Source organism: Rhinopithecus roxellana, chromosome 7, assembly GCF_007565055.1.
Source record: "Rhinopithecus roxellana isolate Shanxi Qingling chromosome 7, ASM756505v1, whole genome shotgun sequence".
Lineage (NCBI taxonomy): Eukaryota > Metazoa > Chordata > Mammalia > Primates > Cercopithecidae > Rhinopithecus > Rhinopithecus roxellana.
The window spans coordinates 31266261-31291529 of NC_044555.1; the positions used below are offsets into that span (position 1 = coordinate 31266261).

The window sequence follows — 25269 nt, forward strand, 5'->3', positions numbered from 1 at the left end:
TCCCCCTGATGGTCTCCCCCACCACCCACAGTGTGGCTCATTCCTGGAAGATACTATCCTGCCACACCATGCAACCACTGTATCTCCCCACTACCCCTCTGATCATTTCGGGATGATACCACACCCTCCCTAAAACATCTAGGCTTCCCTGTGTCCCCGAAGAGCCTTTGTCACATTCCTGATATAACCCCCCCAACACTAATCCTCTGGCTCATTCCAGGACGATATCATCCCCCCACACTTCCGCCCTTCCTGTTTTCCCCTGCCACCACCCAGGTGTCTCATTCCTGGAAGACACCATCTCTCTAAACCAAATGTACCCTGTCTCTCCCTGCCTCTTTGAATCATTCTTGGAAGATACCATCCACCCATACCTTCTGCCACCCCCACCACTGTCATTTTGGCTCATTTCTGGACGATACCATCCTGCCAAACCATTAAACCATTCTATTTTCCTGCTATCCTCTTGGTTATTTTGTGATGATATCACCTTCTTCCTAAAACATCTACCCTTCTCTGCCTCCTTGCAGTGCTTGGTTCACACTCTTGAAAGATACTATACCCCTTATATTACCCAGTCTGCCTTGTCACCCCCTTGGCTCTGTGGGTCTTCCTGGAAGATACCATCTCCCTACCTTATCCATCAATCCCCCCCTCCCTGAATTCTACAGGTCATTACTGGAACACACCGTCTCTTCTACTGTATCCATCCTTCCTATCTATCTTCTGCCCTGTGGGTCATTCCTGTAAAATAACATTCTGCCAAACCATCTACCCTATCGGTCTTCCCTGACCCCAGTGGGTCATTCCTGGAAGATACCATGCCCCCCACAACCCCACCAGTGTGGCTCAATCCTGGAGGATACCATCCTGCCACACCATCATCATTTCCTGTCTCCCCTATCCCTCTAGGTCATTGCTGGAAGATATCTCCATCCACAACGTCTACCCTTCAATTTTCCCCCATGACCCTGTGGGTTATTCCTGGAAGATTTCATTCCACCAAACCATCTACACTGACTGACTTCTCCCACACCTGTGGCTCACTCCCAGAAGACATACCCTGCCACACCAGTCAGGCTTCCTGTCTCTCCCCGATTCCTCTGGATCATTCTTGAATGATATCATCTTGAATGATAACATCCACCTTTCTTGTCTCTTTCCACTACTGCCAGTGTGGCTCATTTCTGGAAGATACCATCCTGACACACCATGCAACTGTCCTATATCCCTACTATTCCTCTGGGTCATTTTGGTATCACTCCCTCACAAAACAACTACCCTTCCCTGTTTCCCCCCAGAGACTAAGTCACATTCCTGAAAGATATAACCCTCTCAACACTATCCACCCTGTCCTGTTTACCCTTACCCTTAAAGGTTATCCTGGAAGATACCATTTCCCCCCACCATCACTCATCTTTCTTACTCTCCCAACCTTGTGGGTCATACCTGGAAAATATCATCCTGCGTCACCTTCCCCACTTGGTGTCTCCCCCCATCCTTCTGTGTCATTGTTGGAATGTATTCCCCACAACATCCACCCTTCTTATCTCCCCCCAACCCTTTGAGTCACTCCAGGAAGATACCATGTCCCCAGTCAGGCCAACATTCCCTGTGTCCCCTTAGCTCATGTGGGTCATTCCTTGAAAATATATCCTGCCACACCATTCATGATTCCTGACTCCCCACTACCCCCTCTGGCTAATTCCTGCATGGTATCACCCCCAAATATGCACCGTTCCCATCTCCCCCTACCACTACCCTTTTGGCACATTTCTAGGAGATACCATTTGCCTAAACTTATTTCCCTGACTTCTGTGGGTCATTTGTGGAAGATACCATCCACATACACCCTTAGTGTCTCCCACCTCCACCACTGTCACTGTGGCTCATTCCTGGAAGATACCATCCTGCCATTCAACTATCCTGTCTCCCCTCTACCGCTCTGGGTCATTTAGGGATGATACCACTCCCTCATCAAAACAGCTACCCTTTCCTGCCTCCCCGCATTGCCTGTGTCATATTCCTGGAAGATACTATCCCCCTTACATTATCCACTCTGTCTTGTCTTTCTTTTGGCCCTGTGGGCCATCCTGGCAGATCCCATCCACCTAGCTCATCCATCATTCCCCTCCTTCCTCAATCTTGTAGTTCATTCCTGGAAGATACCATCTCCTCCGTACCATGCATCCTTTATATCTACCCTCTGCCCTCTGACTCATTCCTAGAAAATACCATTCCATGAAACCATCTACCTACCTGTCTCACCCCTACCTCGGTGGCTCATTCCTGGAAGATACCATCTCCCTACACCATCCACCTTTCCTGTTTACTTAACCCCACACATCCTGAAGACCATTCTTAGAAAATAGCATCCTGCCTCACTATCTTTACTTCCTATCTCCCTCTACCCTTTTGGGTGATTACTGGAAGATATCCCCCTCCACAACCTTTACCCTTCAGGTCACCCCCTTGCCCCTGTGGGTCATTCCTGGAAGATACCATCTCTCTATACCACCCATCTTCCCCCACCACCAACCACGTGGCTCATTCCTGGAAGATACCATCCTGCTACACCTTTCTAAACCCTCTGGGTCATTTTGGGATGATACCACCTCCTCCACAAAACATCTACCCTTCTCTGTGTTCCTACAGTGCCTGTGTCACATCCCTGAAAAGTAACATGCCCTCCCCCTACAAACACACTATCCACCCTGTCCTTTCTCCCCCTTGGCCTTGTGGGTCATCCTGGAAGATACTATGCCCACCCTTTCCTTGTTCCCCCCAAACACCACCAGGGTAGCTCATTCCTGGAAGATTCCATCTCTCTAAACACAATGTACCATGTTTTCTTCTGCCCCTTTGGTTCATTCCTGGAAGATAACACTTCACCAAATCATCTATCCTACTTGTCTCTCCCAACTCTTGAGGGTCATTCCTGGAAATACCATCCTGGTCACCTTCCACACTTCCTGTCTCCTCCCACCTCTTTTGGTCATTGCTGGAAGTTATCTGTGGCCCAATATCCACCCTTCCTGACTCACCCCTGACCCTTTGGGTTACTCCAGGAAGAACTATGCCTGCAAACAAGCCCACCTTCCCTGCATCCCCTAGCTCCTGTGGACCATTCCTGGAAGGTATATCCTGCCACACCAGTCATGTTTCCTCTCCCTGTGCTACGCCTCTGGGTCATTCCTGTACAATCCTATGAGTCATTCTTGGAAGAAACCATGACCCCTCACCATCCACCCTTCCTTTCTCCCCTCAACCACTGCCAGTGTGGCTCATTCCTGGAAGATACCATCCTGCCACACCACCAAAACGTCTTATGTACCCTCTGCCCTATGGACCATTCCTGGAAAATTCCATTTTGCCAAATGATCTACACTACCTATGTTCCCTCTATCCTTGTGGGTCATAACTGGAAGAGATGATCTCCCTCACCCCATCCACCTTTGTATCTACCCCTTGCCCTATCGGTTATTTCTGGAATACATCATCTTGCCTCACCATCTATGTTTCCTGTCTTCCCACCATCCTTCCGGGTCATTGCTGGAAAACTCCCCTTCCCCTAAGACATCCACCCTTCTGTTTTCCCCTTTGACCTTTTGGGTAATTCCTAGAAGATACCATCTCCATCCACACAAACCAACCTTCCATTTCTCTCCCCAGAGACAGAGAAATAGCTGGAAAATTTCATTCTCCCCCACCCCACCCCACCTCCCCACCACACACACATACACACACACACACACACACACACACACACACACACACACACACACACAGTCTAATGTTGCCTGTTTCCCCTTGACCCTGTGGGCCATTCCTAGAAGATACCATACCCCCACAGGGATCCATCCTTGTTCCCTACTCCCTAACACTGTGGGGGCATTCCTGGAAGATGCAACCAGGCCACACCATTCACTCTTCCTATCTCATCCCTGCCTTTGTGGCTCATTTCTGGAAGATATACCCTGGTAATACCATCTATACCCCCTGTCTCCTCATTACACCTCTGGGTTGTTGGAGGATGATATCCCCACAACATCCACCTTTCCTGTCTTCCTTTTGCCCCTTGGGGTCATTCATAAAAGATACCATCCCACCACACCATCAACGCTTTTTGTCTCCCCCACTATCCTGGTGGCTCATTCATGGCAAACACCATCCACTATACTTGTCTCCCCTCTGAATCTGTGGATCATACCTGGAAGATACTATCTTCCTATCCCTATCCCATCACTCTTTCCTATCTCCCCCTAATCCCCGTGGCTCATTCCCAGAAGATAAAATCCCCCAATGCCATCCACCCTTCCAGTCCCCATCTCCCCTTGTTTCTGTGGGTCATTCCTAAAACACCACCCATCTTGCTCCATTATCCCTTTATCCCTTCTTGCTTTTGTGGGTAGTTTTTGGGAGCTATCATTCCCTCCTCCCACCACCACTGTCCAACCTTCCCTCTCTCCCTTTGACACTGTGTGTCATTCTTAGATCATACCATCTGCCTCACTACTATCAACCCTATGGGTCACTCCTGGAAGGTACCATTTCCACCACACCATCCACCCTTCCTGTCTCTCTCCTGCCCCATGGCTTATTCCTGGCAGATACTATCCCCCCAACTTCATCCACTCTTCCTTTCTCTCTCCTGTCCCTGTGTGTCATTCCTGGAAGATACCATCGCCCTACACTGTTCACCTTTTCTGACTCCCCTCTGCCCCTGCGGCTCATTCTTAGTTGATGTACTAACTCCTTAGTTTCAGGTTAAAGATTGCTTCATCAAAGAATGCTTCCTTTACCCTCAGACCATGTAAGGTTCTTCCTGTTACAGGAACTCTCCTAGCATTATGTAATTGTGTTCAAGGTCAGTCTTGCTTGCTAGAAGAACATAAACTCCATGAGGGTAAGGGCTATTCCTAAGAAGTTCACCCCCATTCCTCAGTGCCTGGTATAGTGCCTTCACATAGTAGGCCCCACATAAACTAATAACACATGGTCTAATTAAAAACATTTTTATTATTACAGACTAGCTTTCCTCTCATTTCCTAGTATTCTACATCTATATGGGATTATCATTTTATTTTATTTTAAGTTCCGGGGTACATGTGCAGGTTTATTAGATAGGTAAACGTGTGCCATGGTGGTATGCTGCACCCGTCAACCCATCACCTAGGTATTAAGACCCACATGCACTAGCTATTTATCCTGATGCTCTCCCTCCTCCCACCCCCTGACAGGCTCCAGTGTGTGTTGTTCCCCTCCCCGCATCCATGTCTTCTTAATGTTCAGTTCCCACACTTATGAGTGAGAACATGCGGTGTTTAGTTTTCTGTTCCTGTGTTAGTTTTCTGAGAATAATGGCTTGCAGCTTCATCCATGTCCCTGAAAAGGACATGCTTTCATCCTTTTTTATGGCTGCATAGTATTCCATGGTGTAAATGTATCACATTTAAAAAAAATGTCTTTTCAAACTGCTTTTGTAGGCAACCTTTCCAGAATATGAAAACACAATTACTGATTTTATTGCAGATCACGCAACGCTTTCATTAAAAGAAATTCTACTTCATTCACCTAAGTTCGTTCATTTTTAGATTCATTTTCTGTTCTAACCTACTTTGAGGTGCCCTCAACATTGCTACTGACTGAAAGATTACTAGGTTTCCTCTTAACGTTTTTTCTGTAAGTTGTTAAGAAAAGCACTGCAGTTCAAGGCAAGATATAAAAGACAAGAAAGGAAGATTAAAAAGTAAATTTTGAATGGTAAAGTCTACTTACTTTGTCCAGCAGATTTTGTCAATGAGCTCTTTCATGGTCATTTTGTCCCATTCAGCAGCATTTGGAGCCTCCCAGGGTGCATCAGCTGGAATCTGTAGAGAAAGGAAGTCCCCACTCAGGTTTGATGGTAACTGCCACCTCTTCTCAGGAAGGGCCTCTTCTCAGGAAGAGACAGGGAGTGGGGTAGAGTTCCTTGGATTCTATGTCCTAATGCCATTGCCAAAACAATAATAATAGTGATAATATTATATATGTCTATGCACAAATTTATATGTAATTATTATAATGATGACAATATCATCATTATTATTGAAAGTTAATACCCATTTTATGTCCCAAATTCAAGTTTGAGAGATTGATATTACAGAGCCTAAGACTAAGTTTAAAAGCTTTGGGGTGGCAAGTCCTTCCCTCCTTTACATCTAAAATGGCATTACAGACAGACAGACAACTGTAAAGTAGAGACACTTGGCAAAAATGTCATATAAATGCTCAGTAGCATAGAGTTGAAGGCACATAGGCATTTGTATAAGAGAGTGGGTTGGTATGCTGGTTCCCTGCTATGAGGTCTTGAGTAAATTACATAATCTCTGGGCACTCATTTTTCCTATTTGTCAAGTGGAAACACGGCCAACTTTGCAGTTTGGGTACATTGGAAATGATATGCATTGGTGTCTGGAGCAATGTTCCTTGCACTATGGAAGGATATTAAATGGTTGCCATTGTTATTTCAGTAATGGGTCATGTGCAAACTGAACACACATTTTACCTCCTTCCCCATGTTATCTATTGTCCGCCACAGATTATTGTAATCCAAATACGCAATGGGATTCCATACTGGTGGAAAGGCGCCCCGAAATGGATACGTTTTCCCCTAGAACATAAAAGCAAACAGAATCAATCAAAAAGAGTAATACCTTAAATTTGAATGGTATTCTAAAACAACAATAAAGCAACCAACCTAAGACTTTCAAAGTAACCAGAGCCTCCACTGTGTCAGAAACATTCCCTTTGATGGGAACTGAATACATTATACCTGTACAGGCCCCAATTTAATAAAATGTGCAGAATCTCCATGGTGCTGTGTTGGCTGGTTTTAATTTACAGTAAATAATAGCTTTACATTTATTTCTATTTATTTGGAAATTATACATAAATAAAGGTAGCACATCCTAGTATCTAATGCTGGTGCTACAATATTCTCAACTCCTGAATTCCCATCTAATCTCTTGAGAAAGCTGTTCCCACTGAGACGAGAGCAGGATGATGACGTGGAGGACCGTCTTTAGACCACATATAGGACAAGAATAGCTAAGCGGAATGTCTCATACTGTTTTTTAAGGTCTACAAAGGCTTAATAAAGACTGGCTAGACTACACACTATGCCTGATTAAAGAATCAGATTATGAGCAGTGTGGAATATCAGGCACTTGCCCCTGTGGGCTGCCAAGCATCCATTCCCCTTTCCTGGTGGTATCCTGGTTTCTTTCTGGGAAATTGCCTCTCTTCTTTTCTGTATAGCTGTAGGGAGGATGGTCCCAGCTACCAGCTCCCATTACAGAAAATTATAAGTTAGATTTTTTTTTTTTAATCTCTACACCCCTATCCCCAACTCCTGGTATAGCCTGGCTGTGAGCCTGTTATCTGAGTTTGGCCAGTCACACACTCAGAGGACTCTGGCCATGGAGTGGGTCACCCATGTAGAGAAGAGAGTAGACTGTGGGTTTTCTTTCCCCATGGCCAAGTGCTGAGCAGATGCTTCCTGCTGCAAAGACCATGGCTATGGTTCCTGCCCCTAACTTGCCAGAGCTCTCACGCTCTTTGCTCATTCTCAAGTGTGGTCCTCCAGCCTCACATCAGTTCTGCAGGTCTTCTCCTTTCCTTTCAGTACATTCCCTCTTGTTAGCCTGAATTGGTTTCTATTGCTTGGTACCAAGACCTCTAACATGACGATGGCTCATTCATCATTAGAAACTATTAACTTCATTTCATTGTGTAACAGCCAAAGTGCTAAGAAAAGCAAGGGTGAGGTGAGTCCCTAGGAAATAGACCAGAAATAGGTAGTTTATAAGGCCTTATTTGCTCATTTAATTTCTTTTACTTTAAAAATAAATGTCTTGTAAATGTTCATAAGGCCACATCTTTTCTACCAGTATAATTTGCACGATAATTTGATTTTTTAATTAAATAATTTACTTGTAGAAAGTCTACTGCATGCACTGCAGAATACTGAGAGCTGTATTGGATTTTTTAAAGGGCTAAAACAAAACTCCTGACCATCAGGGCAAGGACACAAGACTTCACAAGCACGTGTATGCACACCTCCTGAGTAAGAATATATGGCGGCCATTAAGTGACAGAGAAGTACTTTTCCCTTCCACATAGCAAATTCAAATAACCTTGGCAGAATATGTGATCTTGTTTCTTATCTGAAAATGTTATGTTGTAACACTGCAATACAACTTTTTGAGACTCCAAATCCTTTATCATCATCACCACCATCATCACTAACATTTATTGAGATCCTTCTCCATGCCTGACACTGGCTAAAGCCCTTTATATGCATTATCTCACGCAATGCTCACTCCAGTCCTGTGAAGGCAAGCGCTATTGATATTTCCATTTTATAAATAAGGAAACTAAAGCCCAGCAGCAGTAGCTAGTACCTCATAGAATGGAAATTTCCTGCTCCCAAAGCCTTTGCTCATAAAACATACTTTCCTGCCTCCTGTACAGTTGATGGAATGTGGAGATAGGTTTGTTCTAAAGGCATTTTTAAACTTCCTAACTTTCTCTTTCCCAAAAGAAAGAGAACTTTGAAATGTGAAACTTAGAAATCTTCCACGTGTACCTTTTCTGTTTCTAAGGAGTAAAAATGGAGACTTAAGACGCTTCAGGGGTGGAAGACGACCACTGAGGGAACATAAACAACTTTGGAAAATGCTAATACGTACCCTGAGAGAAATGGGCAAAGGTATTTTACATAGAAAACAAAAATAGCTATGGAGAAGAGAGGGACTGAGGTTAAGTAATAGCTCAGGGGCAGCCTCAGAGCAGCTGGTCCTTGTTATAATTCCTCCCTTAACTGAAATCTGGAAAAATTACACTTTCCTCTGTAAAATGCATGTGTAGTCAAGGAATAGTCTAATGCAAAACTGATCTTTGCTTTGGAAAAAAATTTTATTAAAAAACATAAATATTGCCCGGGAGGCTGCGGCAGAATTGCTTGAACCCAGGAGGCGGAGGTTGCAGTGAGCCGAGATTGCGCCACTGCACTCCAGCCTGGGCGACAGAGCAAGACTCTGTCTTAAAAACAAACAAACAAATAAATAAATAAATAAATAAATAAATAAATAAATAAATATTCTCAATAGTCTGGGAACATAAAGAAAAGTAGTATAAATATAACTCAACAAAATGTGTCCCACATTCCTAATGAAGTTCTTCACAGAAAGATGCCAACTTGAGTATGATTTCACACAAGGTCCAAAGACCCCTTGATCTGAGCCTTGATAAACAGAGGTGGCAGGAGAAGAAAAGAGTTCAAGGAAAGAGGAAAATCTGGCCTGGCAATCATTTTAGAAATGGGAACCACGGAATATTTTAAAAGAAGAGGTGGTGGCTCACACCTGTAATCCCAGCACTTTGAGAGACCGAGACAGGCAGATCACCTGAGGTCAGGAGTTTGAGACCAGCCTGACCAACATGGCAAAACCTTGTCTCTACTTAAAAAAAATATGAAAATTAGCCAGGCGTGGTGACGGGTGCCTGTAATCCCAACTACGTGGGAGGCTGGGGCAGGAGAATCGCTTGAACCCGGGAGGCAGAGGTTGCAGTGAGCCGAGATCATGCCACTGCACTCTAGCCTGAGTGACAGAGCACGACTTCATCTCAAACAAACAAACAAACAAACAAAAAAAACTCATCTCTATAAAAAATACAAAAAAAAAAAAAAAAGAAAATCAGCCGGGCGTGGTGGTGGACACTTCTAATCTCAGTTACTCGAGAGGCTGAGGCAGGAGAATTGCTTGAACCCTGGAGGCAGAGGCTGCAGTGAGCTGGTATCGTGCCACTGCACTCCAGCCTAGGTGACAGTGCGAGACTCTGTCTCAAAAAAAGAAAAAAAAGAACAAAAAAACAAGAAGACCATAAAGGCCCATAACATAAACTTCTTTGCTGTTGATAAAGGATTTCATCAATTAGTTTCACCCCTATCAGTTTCTGGCTTCTCTGTTCTCATTTCACAGAAAACCCAAACCTGCTAAAAATAAATGCACGTATGTGGGGAACACTTTCGCATGTGCGAATCTCTAAAGTAGTGCAGTAGGGGTGCCTGGAAGATGTCTCTTGGCTGAGTGAGAACTGCCTGACAGTGTGGACCCTCTCAATCTCCAAAATGTGATTCTATAGTTTTCTCACGAAGGTGTCAGCAGTTTCTCAATATTAAGCCACTTCTCAGTAAGGAATGCTTTTATGACCTAAGAGGGTGAAGCAGGGGTTCTGGGAATACTTCCAAATGATTACTGCTCTTTAAAAATAAAAGGAAAAATAATCTAGTGTAATAGTCAAGTTCATTTTGTACCTACACTCTGAAAGCTTACTGGTTTTCCAAAGTGGCCATTAATCTCTAAAGGGCAGTGTCTTTGATACAGCAGAAACTGTTTATGTCAAGCAGAACGCAATGTCCCTGGAACCGTGCCCCCAAACACTTAAGTCCCTTTGAGAAACTACATCTTCAATCTACTAATGTTCATAATAACAGAAGACAATTGCCAGGAGATAGCAGTTTATGGCTCCCACATAATTCTTTATTGTTGGTTCTATAAGATAAGTTTATAGTAAGCAAAATAGCATTTCCTGATTGGCACATTGGAGAGTTTCATCTCTCTGTACTTTTATATTTGAGTTAAGCAACAGGAAGTGAGTGTTATTAGAGTATCATAGGTCACTGGGGAAGCTGCCAAATAGTCTTCTTTAATCATCTTCAAGATAAAGAGTTATCTTCCAGATTAATTTAGAAATATGCCTGTCCAGCTTATATGAATACCTTGAGACCCTTCTAGTCCCATTGTTTTGTGACAAAGCCCGTAAGATGAATCTTCTAATTTATTTTCTATAGTTTATAACAATGCTTTAAATTTTAAAATCTCTAAGAAGAGATCCATTAAATAGGATGGCAGTTTTGTGTTGTATTAATAGTTAACAAAAGCATTATCTTCCTCTTTCCAAATGCAGGTATCCAAGCTCTCTTCAAACATACATAGCTTCACTCTTTCTACAAAAAGCCTTCATAACCTACATGGAGACATCTATCCTTTTCATTTGTCATCCTCTTTGCATTCTTTCAACAGTCTCACTCAAATGATGCCCCCATTGCCTTCACATCCTTCTGTTTTCTAAAATCTGACTTGTATCCTCAAAAGTCCATGGGTGCCCTTTTCTCTATGGTCACCCATGAGCTCCTTTTAGCCAGATATGAAGGGATGTATCCATCCCATTAGCACTTGGCTGAATTTGATACCACCCCATCAGATAGTGCTAGTTGTCCCAAGTCTCAGCCTAGTACCCCAAGACCCCTCCTTCTATGATCCACTGAATCCCCCAGAGTCTGATCCTTAGCCTTTTCCTTTCCTTCTGCCCACCCCTTTCCCATTTCCCTGGGGAACTTATCCACCCTCACATTTGTTATTATATTTGCACAGTCTTATGGTTTACATTTTTCATGCCTCTGCTCCATGTTTACGAATACCAAATTATCTATAACCTCTCACATCATTTCAAGGGCTGGCAGCACATTCCTATGTGTTTGTTTATGACCTGATATTTCATATTCTCAGCCTCTGTCTCAAGACTTGTACAGCTACCAATGCAATGGGCGCCTGAGTTGTGCAGTCCCATCTCTGGAAAAAGAGAACCATTAAACTCAGATATAAATGATGATATATCATCAACAATGACGGGTTTTATTTTTTTTTTTTAGACAGGATCTTTCTCTGTCACCCAGGCTGGAGTGTAGTGTTGTGATCACAGCTCACTGCAGCCTCAAACTCTCAGATTTAAGTGATCTTCCAGCCTCAGCTTCCCAAATAAGCTGGGACTATAGGTGTGTGCCACTATGCATGGCTAATTTTTGTATTTTTATTTATTTGCTTTTTCTTGTAGAGATGGGGCCTCACTTTATTGCTCAGGCTGGTCTTGCACTCCTGGGCTCAAGTGATCCTCTTGTCTTGGCCTCCCAAAGTGCTGGGATTATAGGCATGAGCCACTGTGCCTGGCCCCAACAGTGAAGGGTTTTAAAAGAAATTTATGTCGTCTTTTCCAAGGGATTCTAGTTATATACAGAAATTACAAACAAAACAGTTAAGATAGAAACAATAATGAGTGCTTCTGGCAGCTTTTTTGTAATTAAAGATAATGACAGAGTTTTTTTAAAAAATAGTTTTCCTCTTTCACAGATGCCATTAACTCAGGAGAAACGGGAAGTGTGAAAAAAGATGAAAATATCACACTGTGAGGACAAAAGGCTATTTAACAGCTTTATTAACATATCATTCACATATCCTATAATTCATCCATTTATAGTGTACAATTCAATGGTCTTTGGTATATTCACAGAGCATGCAACCATCACCACATCTCATTTTAGAACATTTTCTTTACCCCAGGAAGAAGCCCTTAATTATTAGTAGTCACTCTTCTTTCTCTCACATTGCATTTTGAAGAACTGCCAACCTATTTTCCAAAGTGGCTGCACCATTTTACACTTCTAGCAGCAATGGATGAGGGTTCCAATGTCGCCCCATCCTGCACAACTCCTACTAACATCTGCCTTTTTTATTACAGCCATCCTGTTGGGTGTGAAGTGATATCTCATTGTGGTTTTGACTTGCATTTCCCTAATATCTTTTCAGATGCTTATTGATCATCTGCATATCTTTTTTTGGCAAAGTATCTATTCAAGTCCTTTGTCCATTTTTGAATTGGGTTGTCTTTTTATTATTGAGTTGTTAGAGTTCTTTATATATTCTGAATACAAGTCCTTTTGTCAGATATATGATTTGAAAATATTTTCTCCCATTTTATGGATTGTCTTTTCAGTTTCTTGATGGTATGCAAATGACAACACTTCAAAAACTTTTTTTGATGAAGACCAGTTTATCTATTTTTTCTTCTGTTGCTTGTGCTTTCAGTATCATCAAATAAATCACTGCCTAACTCACAGAGATTTATTATTTTTTCTTCTAGGAGTTTTACAGTTTTAGCTCTTGTAGTTAGGTCTAAAATGAGTTAATGTTTGTGTATAGTGTGAGAAGAGGTCCAACTTCATTATTTTGCATGTGGATATCCAGTTGTTCCAATACCATTTGTTGAAATAACTTACTTTACTTTTTGCACTGAGTTGCCTTGCTACCCTTGACAAAAATCAATTGGCCATAAATGTAAGGGTTTATTTCTGAAATCACAGTTCTACTCCATTTACCAATATGTTTATCCTTATACAAGTACACATTGTTTTTATACAAGTATGCATTGTTTTAGCACACTAGCTTCATAGTAATTTTTGAAACCAGGAAGTGTGGGTCCTTCAAATTTGTTCTTCTCTTTTAAAACTGCTTTGGCTATTATGGGTCTCTTGCATTTACATATACATTTTAGGATCAGTCTCCCAATTTCTGCAAAAACAGTCAGCTAGGATTTTGAAAGAGATTGTGTTAAAAACATAGTTCAATTTGGGAAATATTGTCACCCTAACAATATTAAGCCCATGAACACAGGATGCCTCCATTTATTTACATCTTTAATTTATTTCAATGATATTTTGTAGTTTTAGGTATGTAAGTCTTACATTTCTTTGGTTAAATTTATTCCTAAGTATTTTATTGTTTTTTGATGCTATTTTAAGTGATTTTCTGAAGTTGTTTTCTTAATTTCATTTCAGACTGTTCATTGCTACTGTATAGAAATAAAATTTATTTTTGAATATTGAACTTGTATCCTGCAACCTTGATGAACTTGTTTAACAGTTTTATGAGTTGTTTTAGTCAGTATCAGGATTTTCTATATACAAGATCATGTCATCTGCAAATACAATTTTTCTTCTCTTTTTTTTTTTTTTTTTTTTTTGGATTCCTTGCCTAAGTGCCCTGGCTAAAATCTCTAGTACAATGTTAAATACAAGTGGCCAGAGTAAATATCTTTGTCTTGCTCCTGATTTGAGAAGGAAAGCTTTCCATCTTTTACCATTGAGTATTATGGTAGCTGTGGGTTTTTTGTAGATGCCCTTTATTAGGTTGAGGAAGTTCTCCTCTATTCTTAGTTTTTCTAGTGGTTTTATCATAAAAGGGCACTAAATTTTGTCAAATGTTTCTGCTCTGTCTGTTGAGATGATCACGTGCTATTGGTCCTTCATCCTATTAATATGGTGGTGCATTACATTATTGGACTTTTTGTATGTTAAACTAACCTTGCATTCCTGGAATAAATCCTACTTAGTCATGGTGTATAACCTTTTAATATATTGCTAGATTCGGTTTGCTAGTATTTTCTTGAAGATTTTTGCATCTCTATATAGGGGGATATTGGTTTGCAGTTTTCTTGTGATGTCTTTGGTTTTGTTATTCAGGATAATACTGACCTCACAGGACGAATTGAGAAATCTTTCCTCCTCCTGTATTTTTTCAGAAGAATTTATAAAGAATTGGTATTAATTCTTCTTTAAACTTTTGGTAAAATTTACCAGTAAAGCCATTTGTGTCTGGGTTTGTTTCTGTGGGATATTTTAAATTACTAATTCAATCTCTTTTCTTATTATAGGTCTATTCAATTTTCTATTTATTCCTGAGTAGTTTTGATAATTTGTGAACCTAAATCTCTAAAAACACCTCCTGTGTTAGCATCTCTTACTCTGATCTTTACAGGTGTTATATGAAAATAGTTTCCATGGTCGTAAGTCTGGGAAATCCTGGTTTGTGTTCAATAGTCTTTTTTATTGCCAGGCTTCCTAGGACTCCTAATTTGTTAACGGGCACCTTGACTATCAAAGACAGGGATAGAATACGGAGCACTTCCAAAATTTATCTGACCACCAAATGCCCTGTTTTTGCAAAGTATTTTTAAGATTAATGTTGCTTAGAAAAAACTTGAGAAATATTCCCCTAGGCATACTTCACATTCTGGCTTGCACTGGCAGAAGCATGACATAACACAGGAAAATATGCAATGAAAGAGAAGCTGTGATAACCAGAATATTTATTTTCCAAATGTTACACATGGGAATACAATTTCATTTGTATCCCTTCTGGACAAAAGGGCACATTCCACAACACCGAATCAAATAGGAGAAAGGAAGGAAACTGCTTGTACATCTAGCTAAAATTGCAAGTGCATCATGGGCTTCATGCAGAGTTTCTGCCCTCAGCCCGTCCTCCTCCTAACAAGACAGTGCAGTGAGAAAGTATATCAGAGCAGGTAGAGAGGGCCAAGGGCAAAGCAGAGCTTCTTGTCAGCTAAGCTGTTAAGTGAGTGCATTCACCTTGTGTATCACAGTGTCTGGGAGGATGTGGCCCTGCCCCCTACTACTGGATGAAGTTACTTCAGTGATGGCTTTATAACCATGATGGCAGAGATAGGGTGATGGCATGGAATGAAAGGGTGGATGAACTAAGAGTCATTATGCTCTTAGCACCATCTTCCCAGCATTTAAACATCAGAATAGTATTTTTTTTTTTTTTTTTTAATTTACAGATTGGGAAAAGCCACAGATACTCAGGGCTACTCCACTGGTGGATGTTCAAATAATGATGTCAATTAGTGACTGCACCCATGTCTGTGTCCCAGGGTCCACTTTTGTCACCCATTGCTGGTCCGCAGGTGTGAGCCACAGTGATTTCCTCCCATTGTCTCTGAAGCCTGATTTTTTTTTTTTCAGAGACATTTATCTGCTAGATATGGCTATGGAAACTAGGCTACTGTGTACTTTGGCAAATACATAAAACTAAATCTCAGCCCGAGGTTCAGTGTGTATCATTTGAGTCTTACAAATTACAGAAGAGCTATGGGAATGAAAGGTAATTGAATAGTTTACTAATCATTCTCTTTGTTTGAAAAACCTGACATGAGAAGTCTTCTAAATGAAAACGACTCAGTTTCACAGCCTTCAGGATCAAAGCATTCACTACACTGAACTATAATTAACACTCAAGCTTTCTGTGATTCCATCAGGTATTTTCTTCTTCTGGTTGCATAAAACCCAAACACAAAGCAAAAACTAAAATGAAGTGCTATGAAATTAGTACTGGACTGTCAAATATCAGGTATTGACATTATTATCATTATTTGTCTCTTTTAGGTTTGAAGCTCTGTGTTTGCAAAGGTTAGTAATTAACTAGGCTTTTATGTCTGTCCCTCTTTCTTTCTCACTTCTGTAGGACCTTGAACCACTCTCATTATTATAACTTTCTCTTATCTCTAAAGTAGGAGTAACAGCCACTTACTAAAACTCTGTGGCCCAGTAGGTTTTCAAAAGGTATCTGTTCATTGAATTTGACATAGAAATGAAAAAGGTTTGAGTCTGCACGTGATACAGAGGGCTACATGGCAGCATCGATCCTATTAGGTGGCAGGATGAGGCAATGACAGAAAAGGTTTTCTAGCTGGCTCAACATGTGATCATGGGACAACTGAATTTCCCTTCTTCAGGAAGTGCCCAGAATGGACTAGATATGGGATTCATTGGACGTTAGAGGCTATTTAAGATTTCAACTGTTAGAAGGCTACTTTGCAAAAGTTTGAAAATTAAAGATCAATAATTGAGTCTTTTGACTGGAGTAATGTGCATGCCACTGGGGTGAGGACAGGGGTTGCTGAGAAGAAATAGGAAGGACGTAGAAAGCAAGGAGGAAGGGGGAGATTTTAACCTCTGAGAGACAACTACATTCTAACCTGAAAGGTCAGAACCTCCAGGAGTTCAGTTATCATGCAGACTAGAGCAATTTTCTCTTGAGGAAGCTGCTCATATGATGTTTAATTCCATTCACAAAGTTCTTTTGGCCATTAACCCAAATGCTGAGGCCCTACATGATTATGTGTGATCACAAAGTCCCTCAGCCTGAGTGTGAGAGAAATCCTTTGTGTCTGACTTAACTCCCTTTCTATGCTGCCAGTTGGGGGGTGATGCTAGGTTACTTCTCAATGAATGGTTAGAAAACAATTCCTGTAGTGAATTAGTCCCTATTAGAAATGAATGGAAGGAAGATGAGAGGGGTTCTGTTGGATGGATGGGCGGTGACAGTGGCACAACAATGTGGATGTACTTAATGCTACTGAATTAACTGTACACCTAAAAATGGTGAAGATGATAAATTTTATGTTAGTGCACTTTACCATTTTTTTAAAAGAAAACAAAATGGGTGGAAGAAAAAATCTAATAATTAACTTATTTTGCTATATATTGGGTTGTCGCTGAGTAGAAACTTTATATTTTTGAAACCAAATCTGAGATGTAACCCTGAGAGTTTATAGGAAGAAGGAGCCTCTGAGAGGAGATGACTAATGCTGACCTAGCTCTCTAAACAATGCAGAGCTTTAAGAGGGATTCTGCCATTAAGCTCTCTGGGAACTCACAAGCAGCAAATGAAGTCTTTTCAAAGCGAGGGGGAAAAAAGAATGAAAGTTACTAAAAACTAATTTTTTACCAGCTATCTTCATATATCCTTATACTGGATACTGGATAGATCAAACTGAAAATACGTAAACATTTTTAGCCTCTCTGCTTTTAAAACCTACTCAGAATTGTAATTGAGATAAGAAAGTAATGCCTCCTGTATTATCTCATTTCTATCATCAAAACATAATTTCTTACCATGAGCACAGGCCTGTCACCGCTTGCTTGTCCTTACCTAACTGGTGTTTTTTTGTTTGTTTGTTTTGTTTTTTCTATCTTCTACCCTGACTTATCCAAATTAGTAACACTTGTCAAGAACCACTTCAAATCCTAATCAGGCAGGATATAATGGCATAACATAAAATACTGGCCAATACTTGGGCCATACTTTGAATAATAAGTTTACATGGATCATTTAACAAAAAGAATATATAGCCAGCAATTTCAAACCATGCCTTAGACCTCCAGACTTAGTATTTTAATAAAACAATAGAATCCATCTGTGGTCTTCAGCCTGCTAAGCCTAACTGGGACACTCTGGGGGCTGTTTAGTGGCAGGTGCTCACTGAAGGCCAGAGGACCTCTCAGACTACAGTTCAGGGTGCAAGAGAAGAGAAGAAGCCACTGTGCCACATGCAGCTCCCATGTACAACCACTGTGAACTGTGAACTGTGAAATGTGAACTGTGTCACATACAGCTCCCATGAACAACCACACCTACATCCACTGGAGTCCCTGTTTCCAAAGTGGCATCTTACAACTCCAGAGCCTTTTGGGATAAAGTGATTTTTGTCATATCTTGGAGCAGTTTATTAGAAGGGTTCATAAGTTAACTCTGGAATAAAAAACAAAGTGATGTAACCCACAGAACACTGGGCTCAGAGCTGGAAAGCCACACTTTGGCTCCTACGCTGTCTGAGTTGGGAAAAATAATGCTGTTTACTCCTAGGACCATTGGGAAGCTCAAGTGAGGTAAAACATGTATCAGTACATTACAGATGGAAGGCAATATTAATAGCATGGAATCAGGAGGGATGAATTCAGGTGTTTAAAAGAAAGGAGGCGAAGATGGCCGAATAGGAACAGATCCAGTCTCCAACTCCCAGCGCGAGCGACACAGAAGACCGGTGATTTCTGCATTTTCAACTGAGGTACTGGGGTCATCTCACTAGGGAGTGCCGGACAATCGGTGCTGGTCAGCTGCTGCAGCCTGACCAGCGAGAGCTGAAGCAGGGCGAGGCATCGCCTCACCTGGAAGCGCAAGGGGGAAGGGGATCCGTTTTCCTAGCCAGGGGAACTGAGACACACAACACCTGGAAAATCGGGTAACTCCCACCCCAATACTGCGCTGTAAGCATACAGGCACACCAGGAGAATATATCCCAATCCTGGCCGGGAGGGTCCCACGCCCACGAAGCCTCCCTCACTGCTAACACAGCAGTCTGCCGCGATCTATCCGCAAGGCAGCAGCGAGGCTGGGGGAGGGGCGCCCGCCATTGCTGAGGCTTAACTAGGTAAACAAAGCCGCTGGGAAGCTCGAACTGGGTGGAGCTCACAGCAGCTCAAGGAAGCCTGCCTGTCTCTGTAGTCTCCACCTCTGGGGACAGCGCACAGCTGAAGACCAACAGGGGAAGTAGCGGGAGCCGGTGCAGACGCGAACGACTCTGTCTGACAGCTTTGGGGAGAGCCGTGGATCTCCCAACGCGGAGGTTGAGATCTGAGAACGGACAGACTGCCTGCTCAGGTGTGTCTCTGACCCCTGAGTAGCCTAGCTGGGAGAAATCCCCCACTAGGGGCAGTCTGACACCCCACACCTCACAGGGTGGAGTACACCCCTGAGAGGAAACTTCCAAAGGAAGAATCAGACAGGTACACTCGCTGTTCAGCAATATTCTATCTTCGGCAACCTCTGCTGCTGATACCCAGGCAAACAGGGTCTGGAGTGGACCTCAAGCAATCTCCAACAGACCAACAGACAGTCCTTCTGACTGTCAGAAGGAAAACTATCAAACAGGAAGGACACCTATACCAAAACCCCATCAGTACGTCACCACCATCAAAGACCAGAGACAGATAAAACCACAAAGATGGGGAAGAAGCAGGGCAGAAAAGGTGGAAATTCAAAAAATAAGAGCGCATCTCCCCCTGCGAAGGAGCGCAGCCCATCGCCAGCAACGGATCAAAGCTGGTCAGAGAATGACTTGGACGAGAGGAGAGAAGAAGGCTTCAGTCCATCAAACTTATCAGAGCTAAAGGAGGAATTACGTACCCAGCGCAAAGAAACTAAAAATCTTGAAAAAAGAGTGGAAGAATTGACAGCTAGACTAATTAATGCAGAGAAGATCATAAACGAAATGACAGAGATGAAAACCATGACACGAGAAATACGTGACAAATGCACAAGCTTCAGTAACCGACTCGATCAACTGGAAGAAAGAGTATCAGCGATTGAAGATCAAATGAATGAAATGAAGCGAGAAGAGAAACCAAAAGAAAAAAGAAGAAAAAGAAATGAGCAAAGCCTGCAAGAAGTATGGGATTACGTAAAAAGACCAAATCTACGTCTGATTGGGGTGCCTGAAAGTGAGGGGGAAAATGGAACCAAGTTGGAAAACACTCTTCAGGATATCATCCAGGAGAACTTCCCCAACCTAGTAGGGCAGGCCAACATTCAAATTCAGGAAATACAGAGAACGCCACAAAGATACTCCTCCAGAAGAGCAACTCCAAGACACATCATTGCCAGATTCACCAAAGTTGAAATGAAGGAAAAAATCTTAAGGGCAGCCAGAGAGAAAGGTCGGGTTACCCACAAAGGGAAGCCCATCAGACTAACAGCAGATCTCTCGGCAGAAACTCTACAAGCCAGAAGAGAGTGGGGGCCAATATTCAACGTTCTTAAAGAAAAGAATTTTCAACCCAGAATTTCATATCCAGCCAAACTAAGTTTCATAAGTGAAGGAGAAATAAAATCCTTTACAGATAAGCAAATGCTTAGAGATTTTGTCACCACCAGGCCTGCCTTACAAGAGACCCTGAAGGAAGTCCTAAACATGGAAAGGAACAACCGGTACCAGCCATCACAAAAACATGCCAAAATGTAAAGACCATCGAGGCTAGGAAGAAACTGCATCGACTAACGAGCAAAATAACCAGTTAATATCATAATGGCAGGATCAAGTTCACACATAACAATATTAACCTTAAATGTTAATGGACTAAATACTCCAATTAAAAGACACAGACTGGCAAACTGGATAAAGAGTCAAGACCCATCAGTCTGCTGTATTCAGGAGACCCATCTCACATGCAGAGACATACATAGGCTCAAAATAAAGGGATGGAGGAAGATCTACCAAGCAAATGGAGAACAAAAAAAAGCAGGGGTTGCAATCCTTGTCTCTGATAAAACAGACTTTAAACCATCAAAGATCAAAAGAGACAAAGAAGGCCATTACATAATGGTAAAGGGATCAATTCAACAGGAAGAGCTAACTCTCCTAAATATATATGCACCCAATACAGGAGCACCCAGATTCATAAAGCAAGTCCTTAGAGACTTACAAAGAGACTTAGACTCCCATACAATAATAATGGGAGACTTCAACACTCCGCTGTCAACATTAGACAGATCAACGAGACAGAAAGTTAACAAGGATATCCAGGAATTGAACTCATCTCTGCACCAAGCGGACCTAATAGACATCTATAGAACTCTCCACCCCAAATCAACAGAATATACATTCTTCTCAGCACCACATCGCACTTATTCCAAAATTGACCACATAATTGGAAGTAAAGCACTCCTCAGCAAATGTAAAAGAACAGAAATTATAACAAACTGTCTCTCAGACCACAGTGCAATCAAACTAGAACTCAGGACTAAGAAACTCAATCAAAACCGCTTAACTACATGGAAACTGAACAACCTGCTCCTGAATGACTACTGGGTACATAACGAAATGAAAGCGGAAATAAAGATGTTCTTTGAAACCAATGAGAACAAAGATACAACATACCAGAATCTCTGGGACACATTTAAAGCAGTGTGTAGAGGGAAATTTATAGCACTAAATGCCCACAAGAGAAAGCAGGAAAGATCTAAAATGGACACTCTAACATCACAATTAAAAGAACTAGAGAGGCAAGAGCAATCACATTCAAAAGCTAGCAGAAGGCAAGAAATAACTAAGATCAGAGCCGAACTGAAGGAGATAGAGACAGAAAAAACCCTCCAAAAAATCAATGAATCCAGGAGTTGGTTTTTTGAAAAGATCAACAAAATTGACAGACCGCTAGCAAGGCTAATAAAGAAGAAAAGAGAGAGGAATCAAATAGATGCAATAAAAAATGATAAAGGGGATATCACCACTGACCCCACAGAAATACAAACTACCATCAGAGAATACTATAAACGCCTCTACGCAAATCAACTAGAAAATCTAGAAGAAATGGATAAATTCCTGGACACTTACACTCTCCCAAGGCTAAACCAGGAAGAAGTTGAATCCCTGAATAGACCAATAGTAGGCTCTGAAATTGAGGCAACAATTAATAGCCTACCCACCAAAAAAAGTCCAGGACCAGATGGATTCACAGCTGAATTCTACCAGAGGTACAAGGAGGAGCTGGTACCATTCCTTCTGAAACTATTCCAATCAATAGAAAAAGAGGGAATCCTCCCTAACTCATTTTATGAGGCCAACATCATCCTGATACCAAAGCCTGGCAGAGACACATCAAAAAAAGAGAATTTTAGACCAATATCCCTGATGAACATTGATGCAAAAATTCTCAATAAAATACTGGCAAACCGGATTCAGCAGCACATCAAAAAGCTTATCCACCATGATCAAGTGGGCTTCATCCCTGGGATGCAAGGCTGGTTCAACATTCGCAAATCAATAAACGTAATCCAGCATATAAACAGAACCAAAGACAAGAACCACATGATTGTCTCAATAGATGCAGAAAAGGCTTTTGACAAAATTCAACAGCCCTTCATGCTAAAAACGCTCAATAAATTCGGTATTGATGGAACGTACCTCAAAATAATAAGAGCTATTTATGACAAACCCACAGCTAATATCATACTGAATGGGCAAAAACTGGAAAAATTCCCTTTGAAAACTGGCACAAGACAGGGATGCCCTCTCTCACCACTCCTATTCAACATAGTGTTGGAAGTTCTGGCTAGGGCAATCAGGCAAGAGAAAGAAATCAAGGGTATCCAGTTAGGAAAAGAAGAAGTCAAATTGTCCCTGTTTGCAGATGACATGATTGTATATTTAGAAAACCCCATTGTCTCAGCCCAAAATCTCCTTAAGCTGATAAGCAACTTCAGCAAAGTCTCAGGATACAAAATTAATGTGCAAAATCACAAGCATTCTTATACACCAGTAACAGACAAGCAGAGAGCCAAATCAGGAATGAACTTCCATTCACAATTGCTTCAAAGAGAATAAAATACCTAGGAATCCAACTTACAAGGGATGTAAAGGACCTCTTCAAGGAGAACTACAAACCACTGCTCAGCGAAATAAAAGAGGACACAAACAAATGGAAGAACATACCATGCTCATGGATAGGAAGAATCAATATCGTGAAAATGGCCATACTCCCCAAGGTTATTTATAGATTCAATGCCATCCCCATCAAGCTACCAATGAGTTTCTTCACAGAATTGGAAAAAACTGCTTTAAAGTTCATATGGAACCAAAAAAGGGCCCGCATTGCCAAGACAATCCTAAGTCAAAAGGACAAAGCTGGAGGCGTCACGCTACCTGACTTCAAACTATACTACAAGGCTACAGTCACCAAAACAGCATGGTACTGGTACCAAAACAGAGATATAGATCAATGGAACAGAACAGAGTCCTCAGAAATAATACCACACATCTACAGCCATCTGATCTTTGACAAACCTGAGAGAAACAAGAAATGGGGAAAGGATTCCCTATTTAATAAATGGTGCTGGGAAAATTGGCTAGCCATAAGTAGAAAGCTGAAACTGGATCCTTTCCTTACCCCTTATACGAAGATTAATTCAAGATGGATTAGAGACTTAAATGTTAGACCTAATACCATAAAAACCCTAGAAGAAAATCTAGGTAGTACCATTCAGGACATAGGCATGGGCAAGGACTTCATGTCTAAAACACCAAAAGCAATGGCAGCAAAAGCAAAAATTGACAAATGGGATCTAATTAAACTAAAGAGCTTTTGCACAGCAAAAGAAACTACCATCAGAGTGAACAGGCAACCTACAGAATGGGAGAAAATTTTTGCAACCTACTCATCTGACAAAGGGCTAATATCCAGAATCTACAAAGAACTCAAACAAATATACGAGAAAAAAACAAACAACCCCATCAAAAAGTGGGGAAAGGATATGAACAGACATTTCTCAAAAGAAGATATTCATACAGCCAACAGACACATGAAAAAATGCTCATCATCACTCGCCATCAGAGAAATGCAAATCAAAACCACAATGAGATACCATCTCACACCAGTTAGAATGGCAATCATTAAGAAGTCAGGAAACAACAGGTGTTGGAGAGGATGTGGAGAAACAGGAACACTTTTACACTGTTGGTGGGATTGTAAACTAGTTCAACCATTATGGAAAACAGTATGGCAATTCCTCAAGGATCTAGAACTAGAGGTACCATATGACCCAGCCATCCCACTACTGGGTATATACCCAAAGGATTATAAATTATTCTACTACAAAGACACATGTACACGTATGTTTATTGCGGCACTATTCACAATAGCAAAGACTTGGAATCAACCCAAATGTCCATCTGTGACAGACTGGATTAAGAAAATGTGGCACATATACACCATGGAATACTATGCAGCCATAAAAAAGGATGAGTTTGCGTCCTTTGTAGGGACATGGATGCAGCTGGAAACCATCATTCTTAGCAAACTATCACAAGAACAGAAAACCAAACACCGCATGTTCTCACTCATAGGTGGGAACTGAACAATGAGATCACTTGGACTCGGGAAGGGGAACATCACGCACTGGGGCCTATCATGGGGAGGGGGGAGGGGGGAGGAGGGAGGGCTTGCATTGGGGAGTTATACAAGATATAAATGATGAATTGATGGGTGCTGACGAGTTGATGGGTGCAGCACACCAACATGGCATAAGTATACATATGTAACAAACTTGCACGTTATGCACATGTACCCTAGAACTTAAAGTATAACAAAAAAAAAAAAAAATAATCACCATCTGACTGGTGTGAAAAAAAAAAAAAAAAAAAAAAAAAAAAAAAAAGAAAGGAGGCAAATATACAACAAGTAACATCCCTACAAGGACTTAACACTTTCTGCTTCTTGAGTTTCCGAGAGGGATTGAAAGTGAAAATGTATCCTTTGAAGACAAAAGAAACGTCTTCTGTGAGTGGGTATGGACAAGGTGCTAAAAGAAACTTCAAATGAAATCTCCCTTATCTAAAAGAAATTCTAATATAAGCCATGGGTCAAACTCTATTAGAAGTGAGGGGTTATGTCTGGTAAGCATTAAGACAAACTCTGCTTTCTGCATGGCCTGCTGGCTAAAACCAAGTTTTCCTCTTAGCAACAACAAAATTTACTTAGTATTCCAGAACATACACATTGTGAAAAGCCTTTGATTTCAGTCGTTGGCATAGAAACCTGGAGTAAAGGGCTGTGGGAAGAATAGAACTAATAAAAAAAGAAAAAAAAAATGCTTGCTGAGCTGTTACTGTCAGCAAAGTCTATGTTGTTTTAAATAAATCTTTATCACACCATTCTCTAAAAACAAATGGGTGGTATATATTTATAGTCTC

At 41.4% G+C, this 25269-nt stretch overlaps 1 protein-coding gene across 2 annotated transcripts in view; it reads right to left on the bottom strand.

Annotated features, from left to right (window-relative positions):
* MAOA (monoamine oxidase A) overlaps window positions 1–25269 on the bottom strand; it is a 99539-nt gene that overhangs the window by 35134 nt on the left and 39136 nt on the right. For both annotated transcript variants that reach the window (XM_030934182.1, XM_030934183.1), the window contains 2 exons: window positions 6548–6652; window positions 5779–5870 (listed from right to left, as the gene is read on the bottom strand). In XM_030934182.1, the coding sequence (XP_030790042.1) occupies window positions 5779–5870; window positions 6548–6652 (197 nt within the window). The remainder of the gene's footprint in view (window positions 1–5778; window positions 5871–6547; window positions 6653–25269) is intronic.